Below are 27,221 nucleotides of genomic sequence, written 5' to 3' on the forward strand. Positions count from 1 at the left end.
ACAAAATCAAACCATCCAGCTCATCCAGGGGCAAAACTGGAGGGCTGTATCATCATTAAGGATTCCCAAAATACACTGTTCTCAGAAGTGCAGGAACTCACTGGTACAGCCCCACTTGGTGCACTAGGCAGGAGTGAGGCACAATGAGAATTATGGGGCATTCACCATTTTCATAATGGTGAGGAGCTGAACCCAAATGAGTTCTGGGTGGGCTTCCAGGAAAGAGCTTACACTGCCATTACCATAAATCATCCCAGAACATCAACGGTGAGACAGAATAATCCAGTAAAAAGAACTACTGCTGCTTCTTTCAGAAGGACTGCCGCTTGCCATTTCTTTTAGGTAATCAGATAGCTGTTAATTAATAAACCTGTCAGGTGAATCGTCCTGCTCTGGTCATCATTATCCATTCTGTAACAGAATCCTGCTATCATCGCCGCTATCCACCCCATAGCTTCCAGCTCAATTAACTTAATGCTATGCAAATGAGCGGCTCTCCTCATCATTAGCTTATAGCCCACAAATGTTAATAACATAATTGGGCCTTCAACAGGGTAATTAGACACGATTTCTTCCATTAGTCTTACAAGGCTAATTATTGTTGATAGGAGAGAGGGGATGAGTCCCAGTGCTGCATGCAAAGAGGGGCATCTGGTTAAAGCAAATATAGACAAAACATCAACAAGGTAAAACAACCGTTGAGATCTATGGCAGGGTCAGGTAGGGGTGGGAGAAAGGAAGATGGGGAATGGTGAGGGGATGCTTAGGAACTGCTGCAGAAATTCTCAGCAAGGCAGGAACTAAAAACAAATTTCCAGCCTGAATATTGAGCTTTCCTACACTTAGCACTGAAACAACACAAGGTGTGATACATCAGAGGGAGCTACTCTCAACTTTTTGCAGACAGAACAACTTGGAAGCTGTAATGATTGAACTTCCTATGCTTGTAAAGTAAATATAAAGAAGGATGAGACCTTAAGTCCTGAATCTGGTCCTAGATTTCTTCTGTAGTTACATCTATTGGGACGAAAGCCAAGGACCTGCTCCTGTTCTGGCTGCACCAACGCACTCTCATCCATGGCAGTTAGGGTTAGGGTTACAAAATTATAGCAAGTTTGCCTTACCCATGACTTATCTCTGACAGTTCAGCGGTCTCCTGGGAACACAGCCATGGAAAATATATGTCAACCTGGAAAGCCCAGAAGACTCATGGGCTCAAAAGCCACATGATTTCCTTATTCTGGTTCTCTTCTCTTCAACTTTGGGGCAAATTCACAGCCAATTCAAATCCTTTGATTTTACAGTGAGTACATAAGGAGGAATTCTTCCTATAAACTTGGCCAGAAAATGAGTTTGAATTACATTCACAAAATCAGCAGCATTTCTGGGAAGGTTAAACCAAACAGCTTTTTCTTATTTTAACTTGCCATTCCTTGGTCTTTTGAGAGTTATACCAGTAGAACAAACTTCTCTCTGGATCATGGCAGTACATATCAATGGGATATTTACCAGGATTCCTATCAAAACAATCTTACCATACCATCTTCTATTTCTTTTTGATTCTGACCATGTGCACAGTGGTCTTACTGAGCTCAAAAATACAGCACCTGTTAGAAAAGGAGAAGAAAGAAACTTCTGTGGGACAGATGAGAGCCTTACCCAAAATGGATTCCAGGCCTCACAAAGGACAGACTTCAGTAATATACAAATATGTAAACATAACTCAGGGACAGGAATTATAACCCTCCCTTAGCACAGAAACACTGGGTCTCCACTTACAGCTGAGACAAGGGAAGTCAATTTAAGTGATGGTGATTAATACATTTATGTGACCGCACACGATCCAGACCAATAGAATTAGATCCACTGCATCTGTCAGGCTTACGGGATCGTTCCAACACCTCTCCTGCAGGATAAGCTGTGACACCGTTCAGCTCTGCTCTCTTAAATTGCTCTGCAATTGCTAAATTTACTAACTAGAAAATTCTAAGCAAATATCTTGTTCCAAGGCAAACAGCAGTAAATCCATGGATGTTTTAATGAAGATTACACTTTCTAATCCTCATGGTAATGACAAACTAGTCTCCATTCAATATGCAATATTACTTGACAGTTTTAATCACCCAAGCCATATTACATTTGCTACAGACTGATGCACTTGTCTTCCCAGATCTTCAGCATGGAGAATCTAAGCAAAAACAGCATAATGCCAGCTCTGCCTGTGGATTTACGCATGGCCCAATGCTGCCAGCCATACTACCTGAGTAATGGCTTACTCTGCAATTAGGCTCAGGTCCAAAGAGCCTTCTAAGCTGGAGAGCAGCTGACAAAGTCTTGTCCTATGTTTTTATCCCAATATTCCTGAATTCTAGCAATCACAGAGTTCAAAGGTAAGGTACCTTTCTAATGTAACTGCCCTGGTGCAAAATCAGACAGCAAACACTATAAAGGACTTTCATAAACCAGATTTTCACACGTACAGACGTAACAGTGACCTTTCTACATTTATTCAGAATAACATTCAGCCAGTTTTACCACCAAGCCACTGAAGTAAGGAAATGGTAAGAGATCAACCATCTGAGATGCCTGACAACACTGCAGAGCCCTCCTCTTCCTCCTGTGCTTCCTCAGACACCATCTCGATCCTCAGCCCTCAGTCATGTACAACTCTCATTACTTTTATCAATCTGTGGTCCTTTCTGCAGTGCATATTAAACTTCCGTTGCACCATTACAGCTAAAGGTTTCCTCCGACTTGTTGGTTCCAATCTCTTCTTGAAGCCAGTATTTTCCTTACCAAAAGCTCCAACATCCCTAAGGTAAGATTTGCATATTGGTTCTTTTGTGTGTGAACTACTGGGGAAATTAAAGTAAAATTTCAAAGAACAAGTGCTTTAGTCCACGAAGAAACAGTCAGAATTGACACTTCATGTCATGTTTTACCTTGGTCAGATCAATCAATGCTACACTCAACAAAATGAGACCGAGGGTGCACAGCCACATGCAGCTCCATCTTCTCCTGTATGCTCATCTCAGCAAAATTATTAGTTAAAAGTAGCTCCATACCAAACAGCCAAGGGCTGCAGGATGGCCTCTCACAGCACATGGGCTGCTGCCAGATCTCAGCCCACAAGGTCGGCCCATGGAGCAGAATGAAAGGAGAGCACACTGGGAAACCCAAGGGGCCCAGGCTCTGTGAGCTCAGTGAGCTCTCAGGGCTGTTGTTAGGGTTTTTGTTCCCATTTTTGTCACCAAGGCAAAAATAATTCAGGAGCGAAAAGCACGTATGATCAGACAAACAATAACACTACGATATCCCACAACTTCCACTCCTTGAACAAAAGTTGTGCTGTAGGTGAACACCTACTGAACTGTCTTTGTTGATTTTAGAGATTACTACTCAGCGTCACCTATTCAGTCACCTTGATCAAAGGCATCTGGTTTTGGAAGCCAAAGGAGGACCTAGGAGCAGTGGCACTGTATGTATTCTTTGTATGGATTCTTTGTGCCTGTAGGACTGAAAGTATTAAGTTCAGTGTTTCCACAGTTTGACTACATCTGTTCCCATTCAGACATTATTCTGGTTTGGTTTGTCTTGTCTAACACTTGCAACAATTGCCAAAGACATGAAAAGTAGCCCTGACTACACATCTATCTACAGGATAGAGTCTCTTCAGGTTTCCTAATGTCTCTTCATTTGCAAGAGGTAGCTACTGCAGGAAAACATCCCTTTTTTTCTGCAGCAAAAGGAATGAAAGGATTCTGCATGTGGTTTTGTGTCCTTAAAAAAATAATAAGAAGAAACCCTTGGCTTAGAAGTAGAAGTTTTTCTTCTTTCCCTTCCTGGAGGCTTGGAAGCTTGCTGAGATCAGAGCTCTCCTTAATTGCTGTACCCAGGACTTCACCAAACCAACTCCAACCATCAAAAGGAGCCTGGAAGAGGAAACTTCTAAAACTAATGCCTGCTTCCCACAACTGAAGCCAATATACCTCTTATTCTTGCTGGAGCAGAGTAAGAAAGAAGCAGCGATGTTTGTGACAGCAAATGCAGCATCCCACAGTTATTCACTATGAAGTAACCTGTGGGTGTGACTGCTGGATAGAGCCCAGATGCCAGAGCAAAGAGTGCCTTTCCATGCACAGCTGTTATGTATAAGGTTAATGGCATGGTTACACTTCCCTAAGACATTTTGCCTATAGTGAAGTGCTTAGTGACAACTCTTGCAATAGAGATGGAACAGGAAAAGAAAGGTAAATGACTCTGTCCTGCCCTTTTAGCTCCTAATGACTTGCCCCTTAGATTTTTACCAGACCACTCAGTCTATTTGGTATTGAATATGTAGAGGAGAAGGACAAGAGTAGCTGAGGTGGGAGCAGTGATGTGAGAAGTGATAATAAAAAGGAAACCAATTAGCATTAGTGAAGACAACAGTCAGCAAGCCAGCAACCAGAAAACAGCTCTGGTAAGAGAGAGAGCTGCCTTCTAATCAGAAGAGACAGAAAGCAAGAATGATTGAAACGGGGAATTGATCTGCCCATTATTTTTACTACTTCCTTTTAAAATTAAGCCATAGGCCATTTGGACTTGCATGCAGTTTCTCTGGGTCCCTGGTGCAGGCAAATTGTGCTGTACTGATTTAGTACCTTAATTAACAAACAATCTTTCTGTATTTTTCCCTTGAAAATGAGGGGAAAATGAGATATTGTTACAGCATTTTTTCTTTGTTACTCATAAGGTTTTTGCATGCCATCAATTAAAGACACAACTAAAAAGATACAAAGCAGCTATCATTTAAATTAGGCCAAAGTTTTAAAAATGCCCTGTAAGATTTTTCCGTGTCAGAATAATTCAATCACTGTTATGTTTCCTTGATGCAACTATTTTGGGACTTAGCTTGTTGCTTGATAGGATTTTAATTGAGTCATTTACATTTAATTTCCAAGTATGTAGCTGTTACAGAAGGCAGGAAGGAAAGGGAAAAGGAAAAAAAAAAAATAGGAGCCAGAAGACAGCCAATCTTTAACAAAAATATTTCTGATATAAAAAATGAATCTGAGGAATACATATTCAGTGATAAGTATTCCAGTCCATGTCTGGTAAACTCTCAGATAATGGCAGCACGGGAGGGTCACTGGGGTTCTATTAGCTCAATTAATGAGGAGTAAGATAAGGCTAACACCTAGCTCTTCAAACGGCTAAAAAATAGAGCTGGTAGTAATGGAGTTATTAACCTCCGCCAGCCATTGAATTTTGCTGCTGATTCAAACTCCATTTCCTAGTTCAGGCCTCCATTAATAGGCTGTTTATTATCCCTAATCCACACTGGGATCAGCTGCAGAAATATGAAAGCCCCATGTAAAGACCAAATAGTTTAAAAAAATCTTTTTTTTTTCCCCCCCATTCTGGTTTTTTCCTTTTGTTCTCAACATATTCACACACGCTACGTTAGAAATGGGGAACTTCATTATCCTAATCTGTTTGGATACAAGTTCTTAGTAGCCTGGTGAAAAAGCAGCTTAAAATCTATTATGTAAAAAGATCATATAATTGGAGATACAGCCACATCCTTTTGAAGACCAAATAAAACAGCACTGGAAAACTTGTATTGGAGAAGCTACTGCTGTTTTCTCCACTGGGAAAGAAAAACCTTTAGCATTGGAAAAGTGGGTATTTGAAGTATATTGCACACTTGTTTCATTGCACTGCTGCATCCTCACTCCAGTTCTGCATCCCTCCCCAGCCTTATCAGTCTGCACGGTGTATGATTGAGCAAATGTTCTGCATATTAGATGAGATGGGGACTGACAACGTTGTTATTTGTCTAACAATGAAGTTTGTAGGTACTACTGTAACATAATTAACCAATACTGAGATGTGAAACAATCGACCCCAGATTCAGAATACATAGAAAAACAAAGGAAGTGACGTAGCAGAGGAAATGGGAATCTCAGGACACCTTTAGCAGTAGCCCCCATTGGAACACATGGAAAGAGTGGTTCTATCAGCTTGAGGAGAACTCCAACACAAACTAGACTATAATTTTAACTACAGAGATCTTTGGTTAAAGGGTCCTCAGACTCCTTGTTGCTGAGTCTGTACACTCAGTTGAGATCAGTTACACTCTGTCAGTGTCCAGCATGTTTTCAATGAAAGAAATGCTGTATAGTTACTACAATCTACACACAAGATGTTATCCCCAAATATATCGCAGTAACATTTAATGGCATTTAAGTGGTTATTAATGGAGATAAAAACAAAATGAAAACATATTTGTGCTCCTATAAATACAAATACATCCAGTACACAGCACTATGTTGGAAGCTGAATGCAGTTCTGGCTGTCCCATCATAGAAAAGGATCAGCGAGAAGAACTACAAGTAGAGCACAATGAACCAGCATTGTCAGAAAAGTGAAATGACTTCCAAAAAAGGAAAGGTTAAACACATCAAGATCCTTTGCATAGGAAACTGGGGTTGAACTGGGTTATACATAAGGATATAAAAGCAGGAGTGTGAGGAGTGGATGCACAGGGAATACTTACAACTATTTCTTTTTATAACCCAAAAAGGCCCCAGCAAAACACTTTCATATGACACCAAATGGTAAAAACCATTCCTACTTGGTAAAGGCCCAAAGTACAACGTGTTGAAGAAGCTATAAAGTCAAGAAAAGGGGGTTTTTAGATGTAGTTGTCCAGACAAACCTCTGGCTCAGCATATCTGTAAACTGCTGGTGGCCATAAAGTGGCCTGGAACCAGCAGACAGCTGGTCATGAATGAGCTGAAGCTAATGAGAGAAAAATAACAGATGAGATTGCTGCTGCTGAATTGTGTTTTATCTATATGTGGGAGAGAGCAGAAAGAGACAAAAAAGATTTTGCAGAATAGAAAGCAGAGGTTTCTTTATATTAGAACTGCCCAGTGCTGTGCTATGTATTTCCTGTTGTTATTCAAGCATTAACAATGAACAAAGCTAAAATGCCCATCTGGATGAGGAACTGCATTCAGTCTCTCGCATTAGAAGTTCTGAGCTTCAGATGCTCACCTGTAATTGTACTTGGAATCCCACTTATCGCAGTCACTAAGTGGTTAATGTTGTTCTTTTACTAGATAGCTGTGAGACCACTAATGGATTCAGCTTCTTATTTGCCCTAAAGGCTGCCACAGTTCAATGCGATTAGGATCCTGTCCACTTAAGCAGTACTGCTTGGTGGGGAAGAACACAGAGAGAAGTACAAGGCTCTTCTCTGAGTATAGGAAGAGGAGTTCTCTGGTAGACAAGTTTTTTTCTGATGCAAAGGAGATCTTCCTGCACCAGCCTGTAAGCCAGCCTTTGCTCTACTGCAAATTCTGATTTAAACAAAATCTTACACCTTGTTCTTTCAGTGGAAGATGAATTCTTGTCCTTTTTGTTCCAGGGCAGTTCTTTGGATGCAGTGGCTGACTCAGTATGAGTTTGTTTGGTTTTTTTATTGTTACATTTTAACAAACTTTATGGCCCATTTTGTTTGTTTTCAAATAACTTTATTTTCCTTCTTTTCTACCATCAATTACTGGGTTTGTTTTTCTTTCCATAAGATGGAGGAGTCAGGAGACTGATCCTGCTCCATGCTGTATAATTTAGTATTATGTGTACTAGCTTTATGAGGTGGGAGTCAGATAAAACATAGTATTTGAACACTAACCATTTATTAGCTCTAAGGAATAGATTTATGACTTGACAACCAGACAATAACTCTGTGTTCTGATCAGCCAAAGAGGTCTACTTTGAGTTCGAAACACAGAGTAACATACTCTTTCACAAATAATTTTGTTTACTGATGTGACTAGATTTTAATAATAAACTTGATATATATGTAAATTTATTTTAATCTAATTTCATCAACAGAGTCCTCCTAAAAATGAGACTTTGCAGATTGTTCTGTGTCTGATTTATAGATTTCTGCATCCTATTCCCAGATTGATTTCAAGGCTATAACTCTATCAGTGTTTTCTCCTGATGTCAGAAACACCACCTCTGCAGATAGTGTTTTATAACTAGCATCACAACTGCAACTGAATTACTGCCCTGCTATCCTATGCTGCAATATGTCCTTTTGTTTATAATCACCCTCTCTCCCTCAAACACCTACTGCTTCAGCTGCATGGAAAATAACAGCTCCAAAATCAATCAGGTAGCACGATGCCTATTTTTGTCCCCTACTTCCAGCCCTGTGTAAAATAGTAAGGGCCAAATTCTTATCTCAGATCTGAATGTGCATCACTCCTTAAAGAAAATGGAAGCTGAAGAAACGGATGAGTGTAAAATTTGTGCATGGAAGATCTTATGATGAGTTGTTCTTTCTCACTTGATGAGGTCCCAGCCCTGCAAAGGAGCACCCTGCACACACTTGAGCATTCACAATGATCTCGTGTGCTCAGATACTTGCTCAAGAGACTATGGATCTGCTTTTTAAGTGAATAAGAAGAATAATCCATGGGAAATGCTATTTAGCTGTCACTTGCATTGCTATCAAGTTTCATGATGAAGGCAGCCACAGAGAAGATACAGGAAGAATTCCTCCACCAATTTAAAAGCTTTTTCCACCATTGGTTCTTAGATAAAAACAAGATTTTAGAAGCATAAGGACCACATATTTCCACTGTGTGCCTTGGCAATGGCCATCGTGTCATCTAGTTGTACAGATTGAACCAGGAACTCGTGAAGCAGAATGGAAGAGCCACTCAGCATAGATAAGTCTACCAACATTTCAAATGCTCACCACCTCTGGACCAGCTGTGAAGAGTAACACACCACTGTATCTGCCTGTCACACAAGTTCTCTTTTGATGCACATTTCTCCTGTATTGCATTTCTGAACAATTCTTTGTGGATCAAATAAAATATAATTCTCACATTGTCTTTAATTATTTCACAAAACCCCAAACTCTGATAACGAGCTCCTGGCAGCACTAATATATTCCATTCTATCACACATATGATGAAGCAAGAGGATGTAGATCCCCCTCCTGCTGCAAATAAAAATACACCTCCTGATGTAATCCAAACTTTAATCCATTTCTTATGGTTTTATGGTTTGCCTTTAAAAGCATCTCAGGTAAATGATCAGAACAACCTCTCCTCTCTTCCACAGTTTGGCCATCTGGAGGATTTCTAAGGCCAATGCTCTATTTCCAGCTCTTTGGGACTGAGACCCCTTTTCTAGATATGGACGGAATAAACAAAGAAGTTGCAGCTGCCTAAAGAATGTCAGTAAAGATCCGTATCTCTTCACAGGTTTATATGCAATGTCCGTGATGTGCTAAATATATATCTTACCTGTTTGGAATAATACATGCTTTTTGCAGCTTCTCTGCCTGCTCTATGTCCCTTGGGAAGCCACGAAGCACCCAGCCCTTGGTCATGCAGTCTGGTGCATTTAGGCGTTTCTCCAGGATCTTCATAACAATGTTGTCTGGGACTGCAAAGGATTACAAAGATGACATTTCTTTCATACACCGAGTCTGCAATGAAGGAGGCAACCATGCCACTACTTCTGGTTCAAAGGAACAACAAAAATACAAACGTGTTTTACATAGGATGGATTTTGGAGAGAGGATCACTGCTGAGCCTGCGCATCTACTGTGCTATCGCAGAAACCCCCCAAATCATAAGAAACCACAGGGTTACAGCACAGTGCTTGGTGAGAAGTGATGTGTAGATAGTTCTGCACTGTCCTTTTTCTCTCAGCCATGTTGGGATGATGTCACGACGAAGTGTGTGACATAATCTTATAAAAATGCAGAAATAATGACCTGATCCTTAAAATCAGGAAAGAAAAAAATGTCTGTAGCACTCACTGTTTAACTTTGGGGATGATAATGGCTGTGCAATAGCAGCCTGGATGTGCTACTTCTCCATTTTGCCCAAAGGCTTGAAGCTTTTACAACCAAAAATACACTTCCAAAACGTATTTCAACTACTGTGGTTACAGCGCTGATGACTCTAATTTTAGAGATGGAAGTTCTCTTTCCTCTGTTATTATTTATCAGGCAAGAGAACAATAACTGCAAGAGTCTGGCTGGGCTTACAGTCACCATGTAGCTTTTTAAACTCCCGGTAATCATACACAGGAGGGGTCCTGCATAGCAGACTGCAGAAAGTAAAATATCTTTACAGTAAATATTTGTACCATTTTAAAGCAACAAACACGGACTGGAGAATTAAGAATTAAGTAACCAGCTTCAACCAGCGTAACTTCATTTTCAGGAGACCCTGCATTGTGTTGGGATTCTTTTCAAATAACTACAAAGAAAAAGGCAGCAAAACCACCTCAAGCTGCATCCCAAAAAGCAGCCAAAGTGATCTGCAAGATGCAGGGAGAGACTCTCCTCTCCATTTGTGCACTATGTCTAATACACTGTTGCCTCTACTGGAAACAGGCAATAAAAAAACGTGACATAAATCCACATGGTAGGATGCTGATGTTTTGATACTCGCCCTGCCATCACATCTGCATACAGAAATACAACAGGTTTTTGTAGGAGGGTGTATGTGTCAGATTTCTGACAACGCAACTCGCTTTAGGACTAAGTGACAGCAACACGCCTGTGTTTTAGAGGAGTATATTATTGTCAGTGCACATTTATACCCTGGATACGAGCTGGTTTTAAACTACAGTAATAGAATCCATTTGCTCCCTGAAATTTAATATTTCCTAAAGACTTCTACCTCTGTCATGAAATTCATCACCTCTCCTTGAAGTAACCAAATCACTGAGTTTACAGAATTGCACTCAGAAATCCAAAATGGAGGAAAACCGCCGGGAATTAATTACAAAACAGATTAGTGTATGAACTGAGGGTACTCGCTTCACGTTATTAAAAACAAAAGACAACACAACCAACCCAATAAAAAGCCCAACAAGTTACAGAGTTCCATTCTCCAGCTGCTAAAAGGAAAAAAAAGGAATGGAATAAAATCATTACCAGTTGCTTGACAGGGGGTAAAATGACAGTGCAAAACATGGCATTGCATTAAAAATGGGACTGATAAAGCTAACAGCAGGCAGGAATGTTATTAAGCAGATGTTACCTATCTAGCTACCCAAGAGCTGAGCTGCAGGTTGGCACTGGGGGTAGCAGCAGCATTGCAGAGCTGTTTGCAGGTCAGCTCTTCTCCCTGCCCTCCAGGTTACACGATCTAGCACAAAACCAACACATCCCAGAAGGAAAACAAGAAGAAAATCCCACCTTCTCTTATCTGGAAATGTATTCCCATGCAAAGATGGGTGGAATTTTCCCAGTACTCGTGAATTTCTGGCTGCGATGCTAAACTTTCTGTCTTGATGCACGTTGTTTTATTGTGATTCCTGCTGGAATGGATGTACAAAGATGACAAAAACATGCCATTTTTGAGACGCGCAGAATGCTTAAAGATGGTTGTGCGAAGGAGCTGCATGAGACCTCCAGAGCCATGCAGAAATCCGTGCTAAGGTTGGATTCTGCATGATCCCACATTCCCTGTGAGATGAACCCCAGGGAATCAGGGCAAGCACTTGGAGCCCTGGGAATGGCACAGGAACAAAAGTGGGTGCACTCTGCTGTTGGGCTGCCAGCACATCTTCAGAGATTCTCCAGTTCCAGGCGTCAAACTGCTTCCATCCTGCACAAGGGCAGGAGAAACACCACAGCCTACAAGCAGTTAAAATGCAACTGTGATGGGAACCAGGCAGCATCTCTTTATCTGATCACTCCCCATAAGTCTTCCATGAAGCCTGAGGATCAAAATCCTCCCATTTTTTGACTGCTTTTGAAAAAACAACAACACTGAAGCCAACACAAGAGGCAAAAAGATGTAACAGGCTGAAGTAACAATTAATTAACAATATAGCCAACAATACACCAGGCTGGTGGCTCTTTCGAGGAGTACTGGGGATTACGTGGTAACCCTGATAGCTTGCTAATTTTGGTGATGACTGATGAGATCAGCAATACTCTCCACGTTGCTTGTATGCTCACGTACATCTATATATCACTGAATAATATAGATGCTTACATACTTCTGTGCCTCCTTCTAAAGCTAGATGGTGAGAAATAAAACATAAACAAGTCAGACAGCAAGCTCTGCTCTCCTCTTGATTAGCAAACATACCTATCACTTCAACACAATGGGGGAACATAGCTTGTTGGCTGTTCAATGGCATTACAAAGTACATCAGCTGCCCTTGAACAGGAACAGTCACACTTAAAACGGCTGCATTAAAACTGTAAAACATCTTCCACAGGCCAGAGAAACAAAAAAAGAAGGGGGGGGGGAGGAGGGGAGAAAGAAATCAGTATTTTGCTGTGGTATAGACAGTAAGTAATGAAGAACGCTGCAGCATGGTATTCCTTTTCACTCATGTGGAACTGTCTCTGGAATGCAAGGGAAATTAATAACCTGTAATTGGAGTGGCACACAGCCTGTAAGCAACTAGCCATAGGTCTCCTGGCCTTTAGCACATGACCCAGTGGGCTATATAGCAAAGTAAAGTCTACAGCTTTTCTGATGAGGCAGTCAATCTACATGTTTTAAGTAGATTATGAAGCACGAGAGCTTTGAATAATCAATTCCTTTTCAACATAAGCTTGTGTGAGTTTCCAACTCTGAAAGTTGGGGGAATGAGGCTCTAGAGAGATTTTACTTTATCATTAGAGAAGTCCAAAGATAAGTTTCTTGTAAAAATTACAGTTTGCTACAAAGAGATATCCAGACTAGGTAGTTGGAAAAACATCTCTATTAAGGAGCGAAATTAAGGTACAGGAGTAAAACCCACCCTCAGAGCTCCTATGGTACCTTGTGCTGAGAGCAGTGGGGCAGGGGCTTGGTGAGCCTCTAAAATGGCACATACAGCAGAACTGGGCCACAATCAGCTTCATATGGAAGTGTATGCACAAATGAATTATATTCTTGCCTAACGTCAATAGCACACAGCATGTCCCATTTATCTCCCAGCCTGTTTCGGCTGTGTTAATGGTCTAGACCACACATCTGGCTGTGACCCTAAGCAGCCCCAGGGTAAGGGCAGGCACGGCCCAGGAACAGAAGCTGGAAGTGCCTCTGTTTGTGCTGGAACTGCTGCATGGACACCTGGAGAGCTCCTGTCTCCGTGACTGTCAATCAGCACCTTCCAGCAGACCATTAAAAAATAAATTTACTTCCCAGAGCTTCAAAGCTTTTCCCAGGTAAAAGGTACTTTGCATGAAAAGCACATTCTCATGAAACTCACAGGAGTGCGGCCTATTAGCTCTGACCCAACCCATAGATCTGCAGGACTAATAGAAAACCCTATCAGGCAATCAGTTGACAAAATCATACCATCTGCTCAAGACAAAAGTAACGGAACATTAAAGGCACAGTCTGAGAGGCAAAAAACAGTGCTTGAGAGCTTACAGGGCATTATTCTCCAATAGCTTCGGTGCTGTCAGTGCTCCAAGCTATACAATTATCATATTTAAATGCATTCCTCCTCCACCTATTTCTCTTTAAAACAGACGTCTGAGGGGTATTGACTCACTTCTCCAATGCTATAAACCCTTGATTTTAAGGAGGGCATAAATGCATTTGCAGGCATAAATTCTGTCAGTTTTGCGCTGTAAAAACTTTAAGGTCCTTTTGACAATACTGTCCATTTGCCCTTTATACTTCACTCAGAGATTTTTTTTTAGCAGAAGACTTTCACTGCTAATTCAGACGCCCGAGGCTCGATCCCAGTACCTGACAGTTAACATCTTGCCCTGAGTAGAAGCTACTGCCAAAGGCTGCTTTCCCAGATTGTGGTGTCAATCCTAAAATTAGCAAAGCATGCAATTTGCTTATTTTACTGCTCTATAAACTCCGCATTATTCACATTAGGTAATTTTATTTGGCCCTTTCACAGAAGCAATGCATTTTGTCACCCGCGTTAAGATCCTCAGATTGCCCCCAAATTAATAACGATACCGTAGCGACTCAGATTTTCACACAACACCGCCAGCACTCAGAGACTACATCCCCCATCTCACAGCTGGATGGAACCAACGATCCCTAATGCGGGTGGCGATGTGCGGAGTCCGACCGGCTCCGGGTCAGCACCACGCGGGGAGGACAGCGCTCTTACGGCCGCGGGGTGCGCGGAGCCGGGCCCGGCGCGTCGCTCCCGGTTGTGTAGCGCCACCTGCTGGCCGCGGCGGCACCGCAAGAGCACCGCCCGACTGCAGCTGCCCCGCGGCCCTCGGAACTCAATAGCGGGGCTGTAGGAAATGAATAGCGGGACCCGAAAATCAGCAAGCGTGGCTCCTTCCCGAACGTTGAGGCTGATGTGTTGGCAGCAAAGATGGAGCGAACGTAATGGAGAAGAGCGGCGTGGTGTTTGCAAAGCGCTGCAAACGTTTATTTAATCATCTCATCGGATGGAAAATGCACGCAGAAACACAGCCTGCGGTTGCTCATTTCACGGCTGAGAATGACTCCCCGTAAGAACAGGAATTATTTTAATACAATAAAACATCCGCGCTTTAGATCTTTTTTTCTCTCTTCTAACATAGTAGAGCTTCCTTCCCACCCCGAAGATTTGTTGTCATTTAATAAAAATTTACCGTATTAAAGTGAAGCGACAACAACATTTTTAAAGCAGGTACAACCCCAAACCATCAATCAGATCCCAGATGATGCGTGACAAATTCAGACTTTCAGAAACGTATGATGAAGTGAAAGGAGCGCATCGTTCTTTCTCAGTTACCGAGGCAGTGATCTACCCCTGCTCACAGCCGGGGACGGGGGAAGCACTCAGCCCTGCGCTGCTTTACCTGCCAGTGGCACCTTCTGTTTAGCAATGGAAATTCAGTCCAAGTTCAGCATCCACCTCGCCAACAACAAATAAAGCTTTTCTCCTCTAAAAATAGTCCCTGCGATGTTTTCGAGCATCTCTGCGCATTTGCCTAATGGCAGAAGCCATCAGCGAACCCTGGGATGATCTAGTGGGCTGACAACGAGGTCACATCCACACACCTGGGTTCCCATCCCCAAACACACGCTGATTGCGGCACGGCTCGAGCTGATTTAGGTCTTCTGCCTCAGTTTACCACCTGCAAGATAAAAGCTGCTCTGAATTGCCTCAAAGGGATGTTTCTAACTTGCAGGTTTCTAAAACTAGCAGGAAATGGTGCATTTGCACCACTGCTTCTTAATTCCTCAGCTTCTGCGGAGAGAATACAGCTAAATGTCAGACAGCAAGCACAGTTCTCGCCCAGGTAAAGCATCATTTCCAAGGTAATCAACAAAGCTCCTTATCTCTTCCTTATTTCTACAACAGCTCTACTGAAGATCACAGGTCTTGTGATAAGAATTTGGGCTATAAAACCCTTTTTTTTTTTTTTTTTTTTTTTTTTACATTGACAATATGAAAATAATAATAATAATAATTTCACTCTGACAGCTGTGGTGAAAAACACCTTGGCTTTCTACACCAAATATAGATTTCACCATACGATGAGAAGGAGGATGCTAAGGGGTCTGTCATCCCCCAGCAGTGATGCTTGGTGCCAGCCCTGCTCCCCTGCCTGCATTCAGGGGCTCTCAGCCCCACAAACCATCAGAGCAGCACCTCACACCACCTCAGCTCACCTTACAGTGAGGCAGAAAACAGCGAATGAACGTCACGTTTCCAAAATGTAAAGTGATACATAAGAGCTATTTAATGTTTTGCTTGTCATGATAAAGTGTTTCTATACCTACAGCTCCCAGTAAAGCACAGCCAAAGCTAGAATCTGATGATAAACTCCAAAGATCCTAAAAAGGGGTGCTGCCAATGTGCATTCCTTTCCACTTATCTTATAAAAATACTGTGATTTCTCCATCCCAAACTCCAAACAACAGAACAAAACAATTCAAGCTTTTCCCCCAGCAGCTGGTGCTGCAAGAAGAGCAGCCAGGAAGAAAATAAAGTATTTATGTTTTCTAAGAATGACCGTCAGCAATAGAGATCCAAATAAACAAAAGATTAGTGCTCGGAATCGATATTCTGCTTTGCTGTTTAAAAGCCCTGATAAGCACAAGGCCCAGGATGGCCACAGCTTCCTTCCTATCCAGGAGGGTTTTATGGCACTGTGGTGGTTCACAGTGTTCCCCGGTGATTCAAAAGGGTGACTGTGGGCATCTGATCCCTTGTCATGTACAAAGGGCTTCAACACCTCCCTCATGCAAACCCACCAACCCCAGCAGTCTCTCTGAGAAAGAAGGCAACTATTGATACTCTGGTGATGAGGACAATGGCGATGGCAACACTCATATGGGCAGAGCCATGCCCACTAACTGTCAACAGCCTCACCAGCCTCTAAAATCACACTTACAGACTGCTTTCAATCTGCCTTCCTGTTTGTGTGTGTGTGGTTCTGTTTGTTTGGTGGTGGTGTGGTTTGTTTTGTTATTGGTTTTCCCTATTGTTTGTTTTTCTTAATCCCAAATGGGGCAGCATTAAAGAACACCTTTTGTACCCAGGTCTTCCCACTATCACCTGGCATATCTGGCAGCCACATGCAGAGGTTTGTAGCGTTTGCACGTTGTGCAGGATAAAGTCAATATATTGCAGGTTCCATATACAGGAAATGGGGGATGGCTCTAATTTATCACATCGTGGTGATTCAACACATTAAAGAACAAAAGTAGAAATCACAAATGGAGATGACAGGGTATTACTGTCCACGTGCCCCCACATGAAGCTTCCTATTCTACGACCTTCCATCTGTTATTAAAATACAGAAAAAAAATAAAATAAGTAGATACAATTTTGTCCTCCTGACCACCAATTTTCTCCTAGTAGGAAAAAAGGCTGCTACCTATTTTCCATAAAAAAAACAACCTTTGTAGGGGTCCCAGAGGAGAAGTCAAAAGTTTGACTTGAAAAACGGAGCTACTTCAAAAGCATTGTCAAACAGAGGTGAGGGTTTCTTAAAAATGCATAAATTAAAGGAGGGTGTATTCATAAATACCTCCGTAACTTTATAAGGTGTACGTGTGACTGAGATGCGCCTATCAATGAATGCACGCCCTTGTTAGAAAATGAACTTGAATAAAGTAGGAAATCGATTTGTTTATTAGGTACTGTTTGGACTCTGTGTGCAACCGTGTGTGTGTGTGTGTGTGTGTGTGTGAAAAATGAAAGAAAAATGGAGAGTTTTTTTTTCAATAATAAAAAGGGAGTTGCACTGCAGGGCCCCTAAAGCTTGTGAAAAATTAAACTCGACGGATTCAAACTGTCCTATTTCCACTTCAAAAGAGAAGAGGCACTGAGCTCTTCCCAACTTATCTTCAAACGCCCAGCACCCTAGAAAGTTTCTTAAAAAAAAATAAAGTCTCTAGTTCCCCCAAGCACTGTACCCGTTACTGTAGCTGCTGTCTCTCCCTCTTCTAATTATACCCATGTGAGTCTATTAATCAACTTGTAAATTATTTAGAGAGCCATGCGCTGTCTTCAGCTAGTACAAACACACTGCATGCAAAGACTTGCTGAAAACCAATGGAGCTCCCAAAGGGTCTCTCTCCGATGTTCAGACAGCTTGCAGCTCGCCAGTACAGCGCTGCTAAAAACAAGAAATAACACGAAGCTTACCTCCTCAGATAGAAGGATTTACTCAGCCTTTCAACTCCGAAACTCTTTGCAAGTTTTTAAACAAAGAGGAAGCTGCTCTATTGTCAAACCTGTGCTTCGCACTTAGCAGTGAGAATATTAATTTGATGTCAATAAAAAACAACAACAACAAAAACCAACAACCCCACAAGTGCTTTCAGGGAGACTGTGATCACTGTCACCAGGGGACTTTCAGAGGTGGCACCAAAAAAAGCACCCCTTTCAATCCGTTCCGATTGAAAATAAGGGGGAAAATCGACGTTTGTTTGGTAATGGTTGTTATTAGAAAAGAGGAGAAATTAAGGAATTCCAGATTGCGCCCCCCACGCAAAGACTGCCATTGGGGACGGCTTCGTTTATTACTACTTGAAAAAGGAAGAGGAAAAACACCAACGTGGATTGTGCGTGTTCGATCCTAACAGGCTGCACACGGCGCGATGTTATTTGTCTTCCATGAATCCCTTTACCACCTGAATGCTCATTTTGGTGGGAAAAAACAACAACATTACCCAAACTAATAGCAGTTCTCCCAGCTGAAAAGCAGAATCTTTCTGCTTCAGGGTTGTTGGTTTTTTTCCTGCCCTTCGTGCTGTTTTCCTGCCATTTCATTTTTCCTGGCTCCATTTATTGCAGCCTTGCAAACACATTAACTAACACTGATCACTCCGTGCTATTTCACCACAATGACATATAAAACTGAACAGATACAGAACAGTAAACAAATTTCTTTTCAAATGACTGATGGCCTATCTTTTTCTTGCCAAATTTCTGCTGCTACTTTCATTACTAAGATGCAGAACAGTCCTCAAAATTACAGTAATCTGGATCAACAAATCCTGCATAAAGGCTTTCAAGGTCTTCATCAAGCCAGAGGAGACTGTGAATGGGCTGCCTATACGTGCATTATTTGTCCACATTTGCCCTGAGATACCAGAAGGGAAAGACCAACCCAACAAAGGCTCCTTAGAGCATCTCATCCCACACGTGTTAGTCTTCCCATCCCAACCAAGCAAACAGTAAGTGCTAAATTCAGCTTTCCTGACCAAGATTTAAGCAAACAGGAGATAGGGTCCAGGAAACTGAAATCAGATTCCAGGCCATTTTCTGCCCAGGGTATATTTAGCAATAATTGCACAGCATTTAGAGAAAACCACAATGTACTAAAAGAAAAACCAGCACATTTCAGATGATTTGTCCAAAGAATAAACCTATGTTTCTGACATAAAGAAGGCAGTCTGGTTGCTGAACTTCTAACTGAAAACACGTATTAAAATATCTAGCACAGGCAAGAGGGTTTGGGAATTAAAAGATTATCAGGTTCAAAAATGCGGATGCAACCTTCATTAAGCAAAATAAATCACCATACAAAAAGACCTGAGAAGTTTGAAGAAACAAGAGCTATGGTCTTCATGAGAAAACAAACACCAGAAAACACTGAAAATGGGAATGCACTGAGCTGCCTTCTGGGATGAATAACAGAATTGTTTGAGCTGTTCTTGAAATACATGTAGTATACATGAAGCAGCAGTACAGGAAAGAAACAATAACAAGGAATGTTTGTGAATCCTGAAAACAAGAAGAGATCTGAGTTAGTCATCCAGAACTAGAACAGAATAGACAGCGGACAGCCTCAGTAACTCCATAATGAGTTAGATCTGAATAAGCTATTTTTTGAGCCTCTTTATGGCACCATGACCTATTCTATTGGCATATCTTGACTGACTAATTGTATGCACAGTTGGTCCAAAAGAAGGGAAACCACACTGAGATCAGTCCCCATGGCAAGCATTTTAAGAATATATGAGGCATGCCTTAGGATTTGATGGCACTGGTTTGATTTTGACTAGCAATGATTTGAGAATCACATTTCTCTTGGACATCTTGGATGCAAAATCACACCCATGATTCCATGTCCAAATGAAGCACTAATCTTACTTGTGTTGTAACTAGAAACATACCGAACACTTTCAAGTTCTATTTGTTTTCACATTTATAACACTGTGGAAGTCCATATTTGTCCTCATTTACTGTTATTTGCTAAACTAACTCTATAAAAATGTCATTTTCTTGAAATGGAATGTAGTCAATAATAGCACAAGAATCTTTCCCTCATATTAACCTGGTTGTGACTCTGCAGCCCATCTTTCCTTCTCAGTATCCTATGTTCTTTCATTTTTCCAAGGCTCTTGTGAGGGCATTAATGAATTCCTGTTAGTGTTTATGAATGTAAATTCATTCTTTGTTATCCCTAGGAGAGGAGGATTAGCAAAGTGACAGAACTTATTATTTCTGGTATTGCTATATAATATTTATTTCTATTCATCCATTAATTTTGTAGTGTGTCCAACTAAATAAAATATATGTGCATACAGAGCTAAAAGATGAGATTTTTTTTTTAGCACGATGCACTGAAATATAGTTTTGATTCCCATTAACATTCAAAAGCACTATACAGTTCTATACTCACGTATTATATTAACTAATTTGTCTTAATCTGAAATAATGTCTAATTTGGAGGAAGAAATGGATCACCACTTCAGCTGCGTATTCCTGAAATATAAGGGGCTCCCTTGGACTAAGGATGTGCTTATTTTTAAGATGAAACTCTACAACGTGTGTAATTATTTTACTCTCCCAGGAATGCTTTTGATATCTCCCTTAAGGAACTTTAATGGTTAAGATGGAGTTTATAAAATACACACAGTAAAGAAAGCACTTATAGGACTTATCTTTGAATAGACAGATCATCCAAACTCCAATCCCAGACATTACTGAAATCTAGAGAGAAAGTTGTTCCTGGCAGTCCTCCCCACCCCACACAGAATCATCATAGAAATCACATTGGTTTGGGTTGGAAGGAATCTTACAGCCCATGGAGACTTAACCCCCTGCCAAAAGCAGGGTTGCCACCCACTCAATCAGGTCACCCAGGGCCCCATCCAACTTGGCATTGAATGCTCCTATAGAGTTCACTCTATAGTGAACAGTCAGACTACACATACCCAAACTATTTTCATACTTAAGACCTTGGATACATTGCAAATAATGAAGGCTAAGAACACTTGCCTGTGGGTTAAATACGTTCTGGTTAGTTGGATCTCTAAATCAGAAAGTTCCCTCCTAGAAAGGGCAGCCATGAGCCATTAATCCACAAGGCAGTTTAGAGTTAAAATATATTACCTTGTGGTTTGATGGAGGGATAGAATACCCAAAGCTGCAGACTACCAAAGGTCTTTTTGAAATGCTTAGGAAAGTACTGAATCTCTTCATATGGTATCGAGGGAACATCAGTTAATTTTATAGGCTCACGTTTCAGATCTATGTAATTCAGTCACAGAATTCAACTATTGTGCAAAAAATAATAATTAAAAAAAAGAGACAGACTTCTAAGCTTTCCATCTCACCAAAGGATAGAAAAGATGACAAAGACTGTCTTTTTGCTCAAAGTTCTCTCAATACTGGAACTTAACTGAGATTCCTCAGTTTTCAGCAAGACCTTCCCCTTGTGTTTCTCTCATTGGTAATCAGGTGGCCTGTTGCTAGAAATAGGACTAAAAATTCCTCTTCCAGGCCACTATAATTTGGCAAAATAAACATGCTCGAACCATAGTGAAATGCAATTTATATTTCAGAACTATAGATCTTTTTTTGATTTTTAATATCCACCACAGAGAACTATCTTTGTGCAAGAAAGCTAACAAACATGCAAGTTTAAACCGCTGCCCTAAGGAGCCTACAGTATTTATGATTTATCTGAAATCACTTGCAGAACCATCATCCAAAAGCAATACATACTTAAATATTCTTTGTGGTACGCCCCTCCTACCACCATAGAGGCTAATAAGAAATGAAGTACACGGAAACTTTATTTTTGAGTTAAAAATGCTTGTGTGAATCTAGATGAACCTACAGTAGCATTTCATAAGTCATTATCTACCGATATAAAAGCAGGCAGTCCTTATTAACACCTTAGTGAAATTGAAATAAAAGTGAAACAGGATGCTGTGCTTCAGAAAGCACTTCAAATATTGTTAAATTGCACATCTGTATCAGAATTTCGATGTTGATTTAGAGATAAAAAATATGGAATTCAGCTTTTGGAATATGTACAAAAAACTACTGAGTGCCACTGGAACGGTGGGCTATTTGGAGAGATTAAGGAGCTTAAAACTCTAACTTCTGTTACACAGTGCTATAAGTCATGTCTAATGAGTGGAATTAAATGGCCTCCAGATGGAGACTGATCAAGACAAAAATAATCACTCATCATTTATGTATTTTCCATTAATTTGTAACCACGATTAATGAGACAACAAGGTGCCCTACCTGGGTATCCATTGTCAATATAAGGCTTAACGAGTTCTCCAAGTTTTGTCTTGCCTGCAACAGCTTCCTTTAGCAGTTGCCCACAGCAAACTAAGAGGAAGGAAGAACAAAAAGAGACAAGGTTAAATTTTAAAAAGGAAGCAACAAAGGAAAAAAAAAAATAAAGAAAAAGCACAACACAGAAGCTGCATACTGGAATAAGGTCACTGAATAAAATAAAAGTTGTAGGTTCTTTGGGTTTGTTGTTAGGATTATTTTCTTTTTGGCCGAGTAGAGGAAAAAGCAAAAAGACTGAGCAGGGGAGAATACCGAATAAAAAAGAATACATTTGGCAAAGATCATCTTAAAAACAGAGAGAGAGATACTAATCAAATATGTTACTGAAATAGTAACTCAAGGGATTGCTGGTGTTTTTCACTTCTTATAAAGTTATAATTAGTGAATAAAGTTTCACCTGCTGAACAGCATCTGAGCCGCACTGCTGGGGGCGCAGGATAATACACAGCTCAAGGAAGTGACTCCCTGGATCGTTTAATGATCATGCAAGAATTATATCTTAAAAACTGTGCTAATGCAATATTATCACTGACTTCAAATACACAGAGCACCAGGAGATGCTGATTTAAAGTCCCACTCAGGACAGCAGTACATGAAATGCTGCTACTTTGGACTGTACAGCACTTTTGGACCAGTTACTGAGTTACTGTGTCTGGCTGCCCCATATTGTCTTGTTTTACAGAGAGGGAGCCAAGGTATGGAGAAGTTAAGTGATATTACATCATGTCCTAATTCCACTTTGGTTTTGGTACACACTAGATAATTGTTAGCACACATTATTGCTTTACAGTTGTTGGTTGAAACCAGTTCTGCCCTGAAATCAATGGCACCAACACCAGCAGCACCACCAACTTGATGAAAAAATGGTGGCCTTCTGTCTTAAACAGGCAATTCTTAACGTTTGGTTTAAAGTATACTTTACCATAAAACTTAATGGATGGGCGAAGCAGTGGCAATGATATTTAGTAAAAAGAACTGCAACTCTTTTACATAGCAGTTATTTTAAAAGATGCAAATTTTGACCTAGATGAAAACACTGTGCCAAACTTGCAAAAAAAACACCCCACTACCTCCCTAATCCTGCTCTGTTTCTTTGTTGTTTGGTATATGCTGAAAGAAAACTAATGAAACAAACCAGCATTATACTTAAGCAAGAGGATATCACTAGCTGGCAAATTTTAAACATCAGGCATTTGTTGGCTATATTGATGGCTATTCCAGCGTTATAAAATATTATAGAATACGGGCACACATTACACTGACCCCATCACATAGCTGAGTATCTGTATTGTAGCTTTTTAACACTAGCATGTTAACCAGGAACTAGCCGAGCCTCAGACTGAATTTTCTGACAGAAAAGGAAGAAAATGGACATTTTCTTCCTTTTCTGAGCAAATTCTATCTTAAAAATGCCCCAAATTTGGTCAGACAGCTGCAGCTGCAATGCTATCACTCACAATCCCCGATCCACTGAAGAATTCACAGCACTACAAGAATCCAACATGTGAAAAAGCACCGATGTAAAGGATATAAAAAATGATGACTAAAAAAACATTAGAGCTGGTTTGTCACAGCCTGTGTGTTCTACTGGTATATGTTTCTACACCGAAATATTTTTCAGTTCCCTCAAAAATTTGACATCCATAGCAATGGGCAGAGAAATTCCAGGTGTGAGTAAGAAAGACAGACAGAGGAAGATAAATGATCAAAAAGACAGAAAGGAGGAATTGAGCAAAGTGCATATTTACTGAGAACTTACTGTTGACAATGCCGTATTTCTGAGCTATTAGTGCTGCCTGCAGGCTCTTCCCACTGCCTGGGGGGCCACAAAAGAGAATACGTGGAGTAAAAGGGGCAGCTGATCGGTGCTGGGTTTGGACATAGGTAAGAGCTAGAAGAGGACAGAAAGGCAAGAAATGCTGTTTATATACCTTACTTCTTTAAATACACATAATATGAACACTGACTTCTCGCATTATTTTTTTCCTTGGAGGCTGTAATCATCGTCATCATCATTTATTTTACCACGGAAACATCAACCCAAATCAAGACTCTCATAAAACTCTTGTGTCAGCAACTTACACTGAGAAACACTTTAGAAATCTTACCATCATTAGGCTCCTGCACCTCCTTTCATCAGCAGACATCGAATCATTTTAAAGAGCAGATTCAATTAATAATTGCTCTTTTACCATGTTGTTTTTAGCAGAAGTCTTTTTTTTTACCATGCAAATTATAGAGGGAAATAATTACATTTAATACTTTCTGCAGTTTCTGAACAAATATTTAACTGTGAAAACTCAGGATGTTAAATTAATGTGACATTTACAGAGTATCGTTTGTGATTAACACACTCCTAATTACATTATCATAGACTTGTAATGTATCATGTCACAATATGGCATTGACAACACATAATTGAGCACAATTTTCCTTCTTTGTCCATCATTCTTGCATAACGTGTAAAGGCTATTTGAGCTCCTCTGTCTGATTCAGTTCTGGGTGTTGGATGATATTCTTTATTCAACATTTTGTACTGCATATTGGAATTTACAGTCATATCAATGTACAGTCTACAAGAGCTTGGAAGGACCACAGGATGCACGGAGTATAATTGTAGCTGCATCACAGAGATCTGAACTCTGCCACAGTCTCAGAATAGAACCTGGTAGTCACCACGATGCCATAGCACAAGGTGGCTTGACAGTGAGGACAAATTAGGATTGTATTTGTACACAGCCAAGGAGTCCTTCCCTTCACACCCATTTTCTGTCCAAAAATAACACAAAGGAGAGCAGCTAAAGCTGCAGTATAAGCTATGTGAGCTTTCCAGCTTCACAGATCCACACAGAAAGGCTTAATTTCACACTACTGCATCTTGCTATCCATGTTTAAGAGCTGCACAAGCACACCCACACTTCTTCAATTTACTCTGCACCTGCAGTGTATACAGTCAAGTGTCAGCCCAGGCATCTCCAATCCCAGTAAGTCTATGTACTAAGGAGCCCTCGCAATAAAATAGAATCTTATTAGGGCAGCCATTAGGATTTGTATGAATCATGGTTCTGTATTAAAATAATACAAAAGGATCGAAGAAGAACAACATCAGGATAAGTATTTAATTACTGTTGTTAACATGGTGCTGCATACTAACAATTTTCCTAAGGACCCTGCTCTAGACATACAGGTATCATTATGGACTAATTAATAAAGCAGCAGCTTGAGAAAGCTCCCACTCTGCTATTTCTAGAGAATCAAGAGAACTGAGAAACTATCCCAAACTGCAACCGCATAGAATCATACACATCTCTTCTTCCAGCACTTCAAGCTGTGCCAGGATACTACAACACGCAGCTGGTTGTGATGTCACATACATTACCTCCATTAAAATTCAGGAGACTGCAAAATCTCATCGTTGTATGAAACGATCCATTAAAATCCCTACACTGTTGAGATCTATGTCTGTAGTAATACGAGTACTTTAAGAAAAGCCACCACAGAAGCAAAACCAAAGAGGAAAATGGCAGCAGCAAAGTCTGCCAGCTGCAGAACCCAGTATCAGCTAAGCAAGGAGTGCTCTAGTTATTCTGAACATTTTCCATAACCCTGTGTATTGAAAAGCACAGACATTACAGGCAAAGCACCCTGCTTACAAATGATGCTTAATTTGCAGTAAATAACCAAGTTAATTAGGAGTAATGATCCCCCAGACGGTCTCCACATCTAATTATTCTTTAAAAAAAAAAAAAAGAAAAAAAAATCTGGCTGCTTGATGCACTACAGAAAAAAAAAGATCTAGAGAGGATTTTTTCATTCCAATTTTCAATTTATCTCACTACATTATTAATTAATAATAATTAATATTCAGGCACTCACATTTTTATTTACAATTCAAGGCATGAATTCTTTATGAATTATGATATGAACTTTTAAATTTAATTAAGTAATTTGGAGGTAATTAATGCGCAAATTCAGAATATAAACTTCCTACTTGTTTATCTTAAAAGTGCTGCACTTGTCAGTTAAAAAAAAGACCTTTATGAGATGCAAAATTATTGGGATATAACAGATCATCTACAGACTGGCAGCTGCAAAGTACTTCATCAGTTGGTCGTTCTGGCAATTTCCCTCTTTTCTTCTTGAAGTATCAACACTTGAAGTCAGATTACATTACAGTCAAGCAAAGGCAAACAAGGATTGTTGAAGAGAAAAGCTACAAGCACAAGGAGCTTTTAAATCATGAAACGTTACCAGCTTTCAGCTACTCCTGTGGCTTATTATCAGACCTGTGGAAGGTACTGGCCCTTCTGGGGGTCAGCAGCTGAGCCACAGTGCAGCCTTTAAGTGACCCTCAAAGAAGCAACTGACAATTGCTGTGCTGTGCAAGCTGCTCCCTGATAGGAGGGTGTAAACAAGACTTTCTGGTTATCTGCATTTACCCAGTCCTCTGAAAATAATTATCAGGAACAGCCCAAACTCTGCAATAGAGAACACGACTCAGCCGGGAGCCATCTGTGTTGACTAATCTTAATCCTAAAACAGTTAGGAGCTACCTTTCAGAGAACAGCTTATCGCCCACCATTTGCCATACAGATGCACAATTACCTTGTGATATGACATCCACACAAGGCTGGTCTGCATTGATTGATCTCAAAATCTTTTGGTAGATCTGGAACAGCCCGGGGAAGTTCCTATGATATTCCAGCAGTTGTTTTGACATCTCCTCCTCAGACAGATCTGGTTTCACCAAACGTTGCTGTATCTCCACATCACTCGGCCAATCAAAGGTCGTATGGTACACCTCTGGAAGTTAGACAGCGATTAGGAGCTAATAGGACGATTTCATCAGTCCCGCTCAGCTCTATTTTCATGAAGAATATCAAGGTCTACATTTAAGCTTCAAACTGTAGCACAAGCAATAACCTGTGCAATGCCCTTGCTACCTGTACTGACAGCTACTCGAGAGATGATGTGGAGCTAACTCTATGTGATAGCCATTCAATGGAAGACACACAAAAGCATGCCTGAAGCTCAGAAAACAATCAGAACCCAGCACAGATGCATGACGTAAATTCACACGGACAGACCTAACTTCATGTTCCTGTACTGCCATACTCTACTGCTTGCAAAATCAATAGCGAGCTTTACATTTTCCCATATTTTATTGGCACAGAAAATAATATAAAATGAACACATTGTTTCCAAACTCTCAA

General features: G+C 40.6%; 1 protein-coding gene across 3 annotated transcripts in view; it reads right to left on the bottom strand.

Moving 5' to 3' along the window:
• AK8 (adenylate kinase 8) overlaps positions 1–27,221 on the bottom strand; it is a 61,096-nt gene that overhangs the window by 15,344 nt on the left and 18,531 nt on the right. For all 3 annotated transcript variants that reach the window (XM_072352427.1, XM_072352429.1, XM_072352428.1), the window contains 4 exons: positions 26,614–26,811; positions 23,768–23,899; positions 21,952–22,041; positions 9,318–9,459 (listed from right to left, as the gene is read on the bottom strand). In XM_072352427.1, the coding sequence (XP_072208528.1) occupies positions 9,318–9,459; positions 21,952–22,041; positions 23,768–23,899; positions 26,614–26,811 (562 nt within the window). The remainder of the gene's footprint in view (positions 1–9,317; positions 9,460–21,951; positions 22,042–23,767; positions 23,900–26,613; positions 26,812–27,221) is intronic.

Source organism: Excalfactoria chinensis, chromosome 18 (assembly GCF_039878825.1).
Source record: "Excalfactoria chinensis isolate bCotChi1 chromosome 18, bCotChi1.hap2, whole genome shotgun sequence".
Classification (NCBI taxonomy): Eukaryota; Metazoa; Chordata; class Aves; order Galliformes; family Phasianidae; genus Excalfactoria; species Excalfactoria chinensis.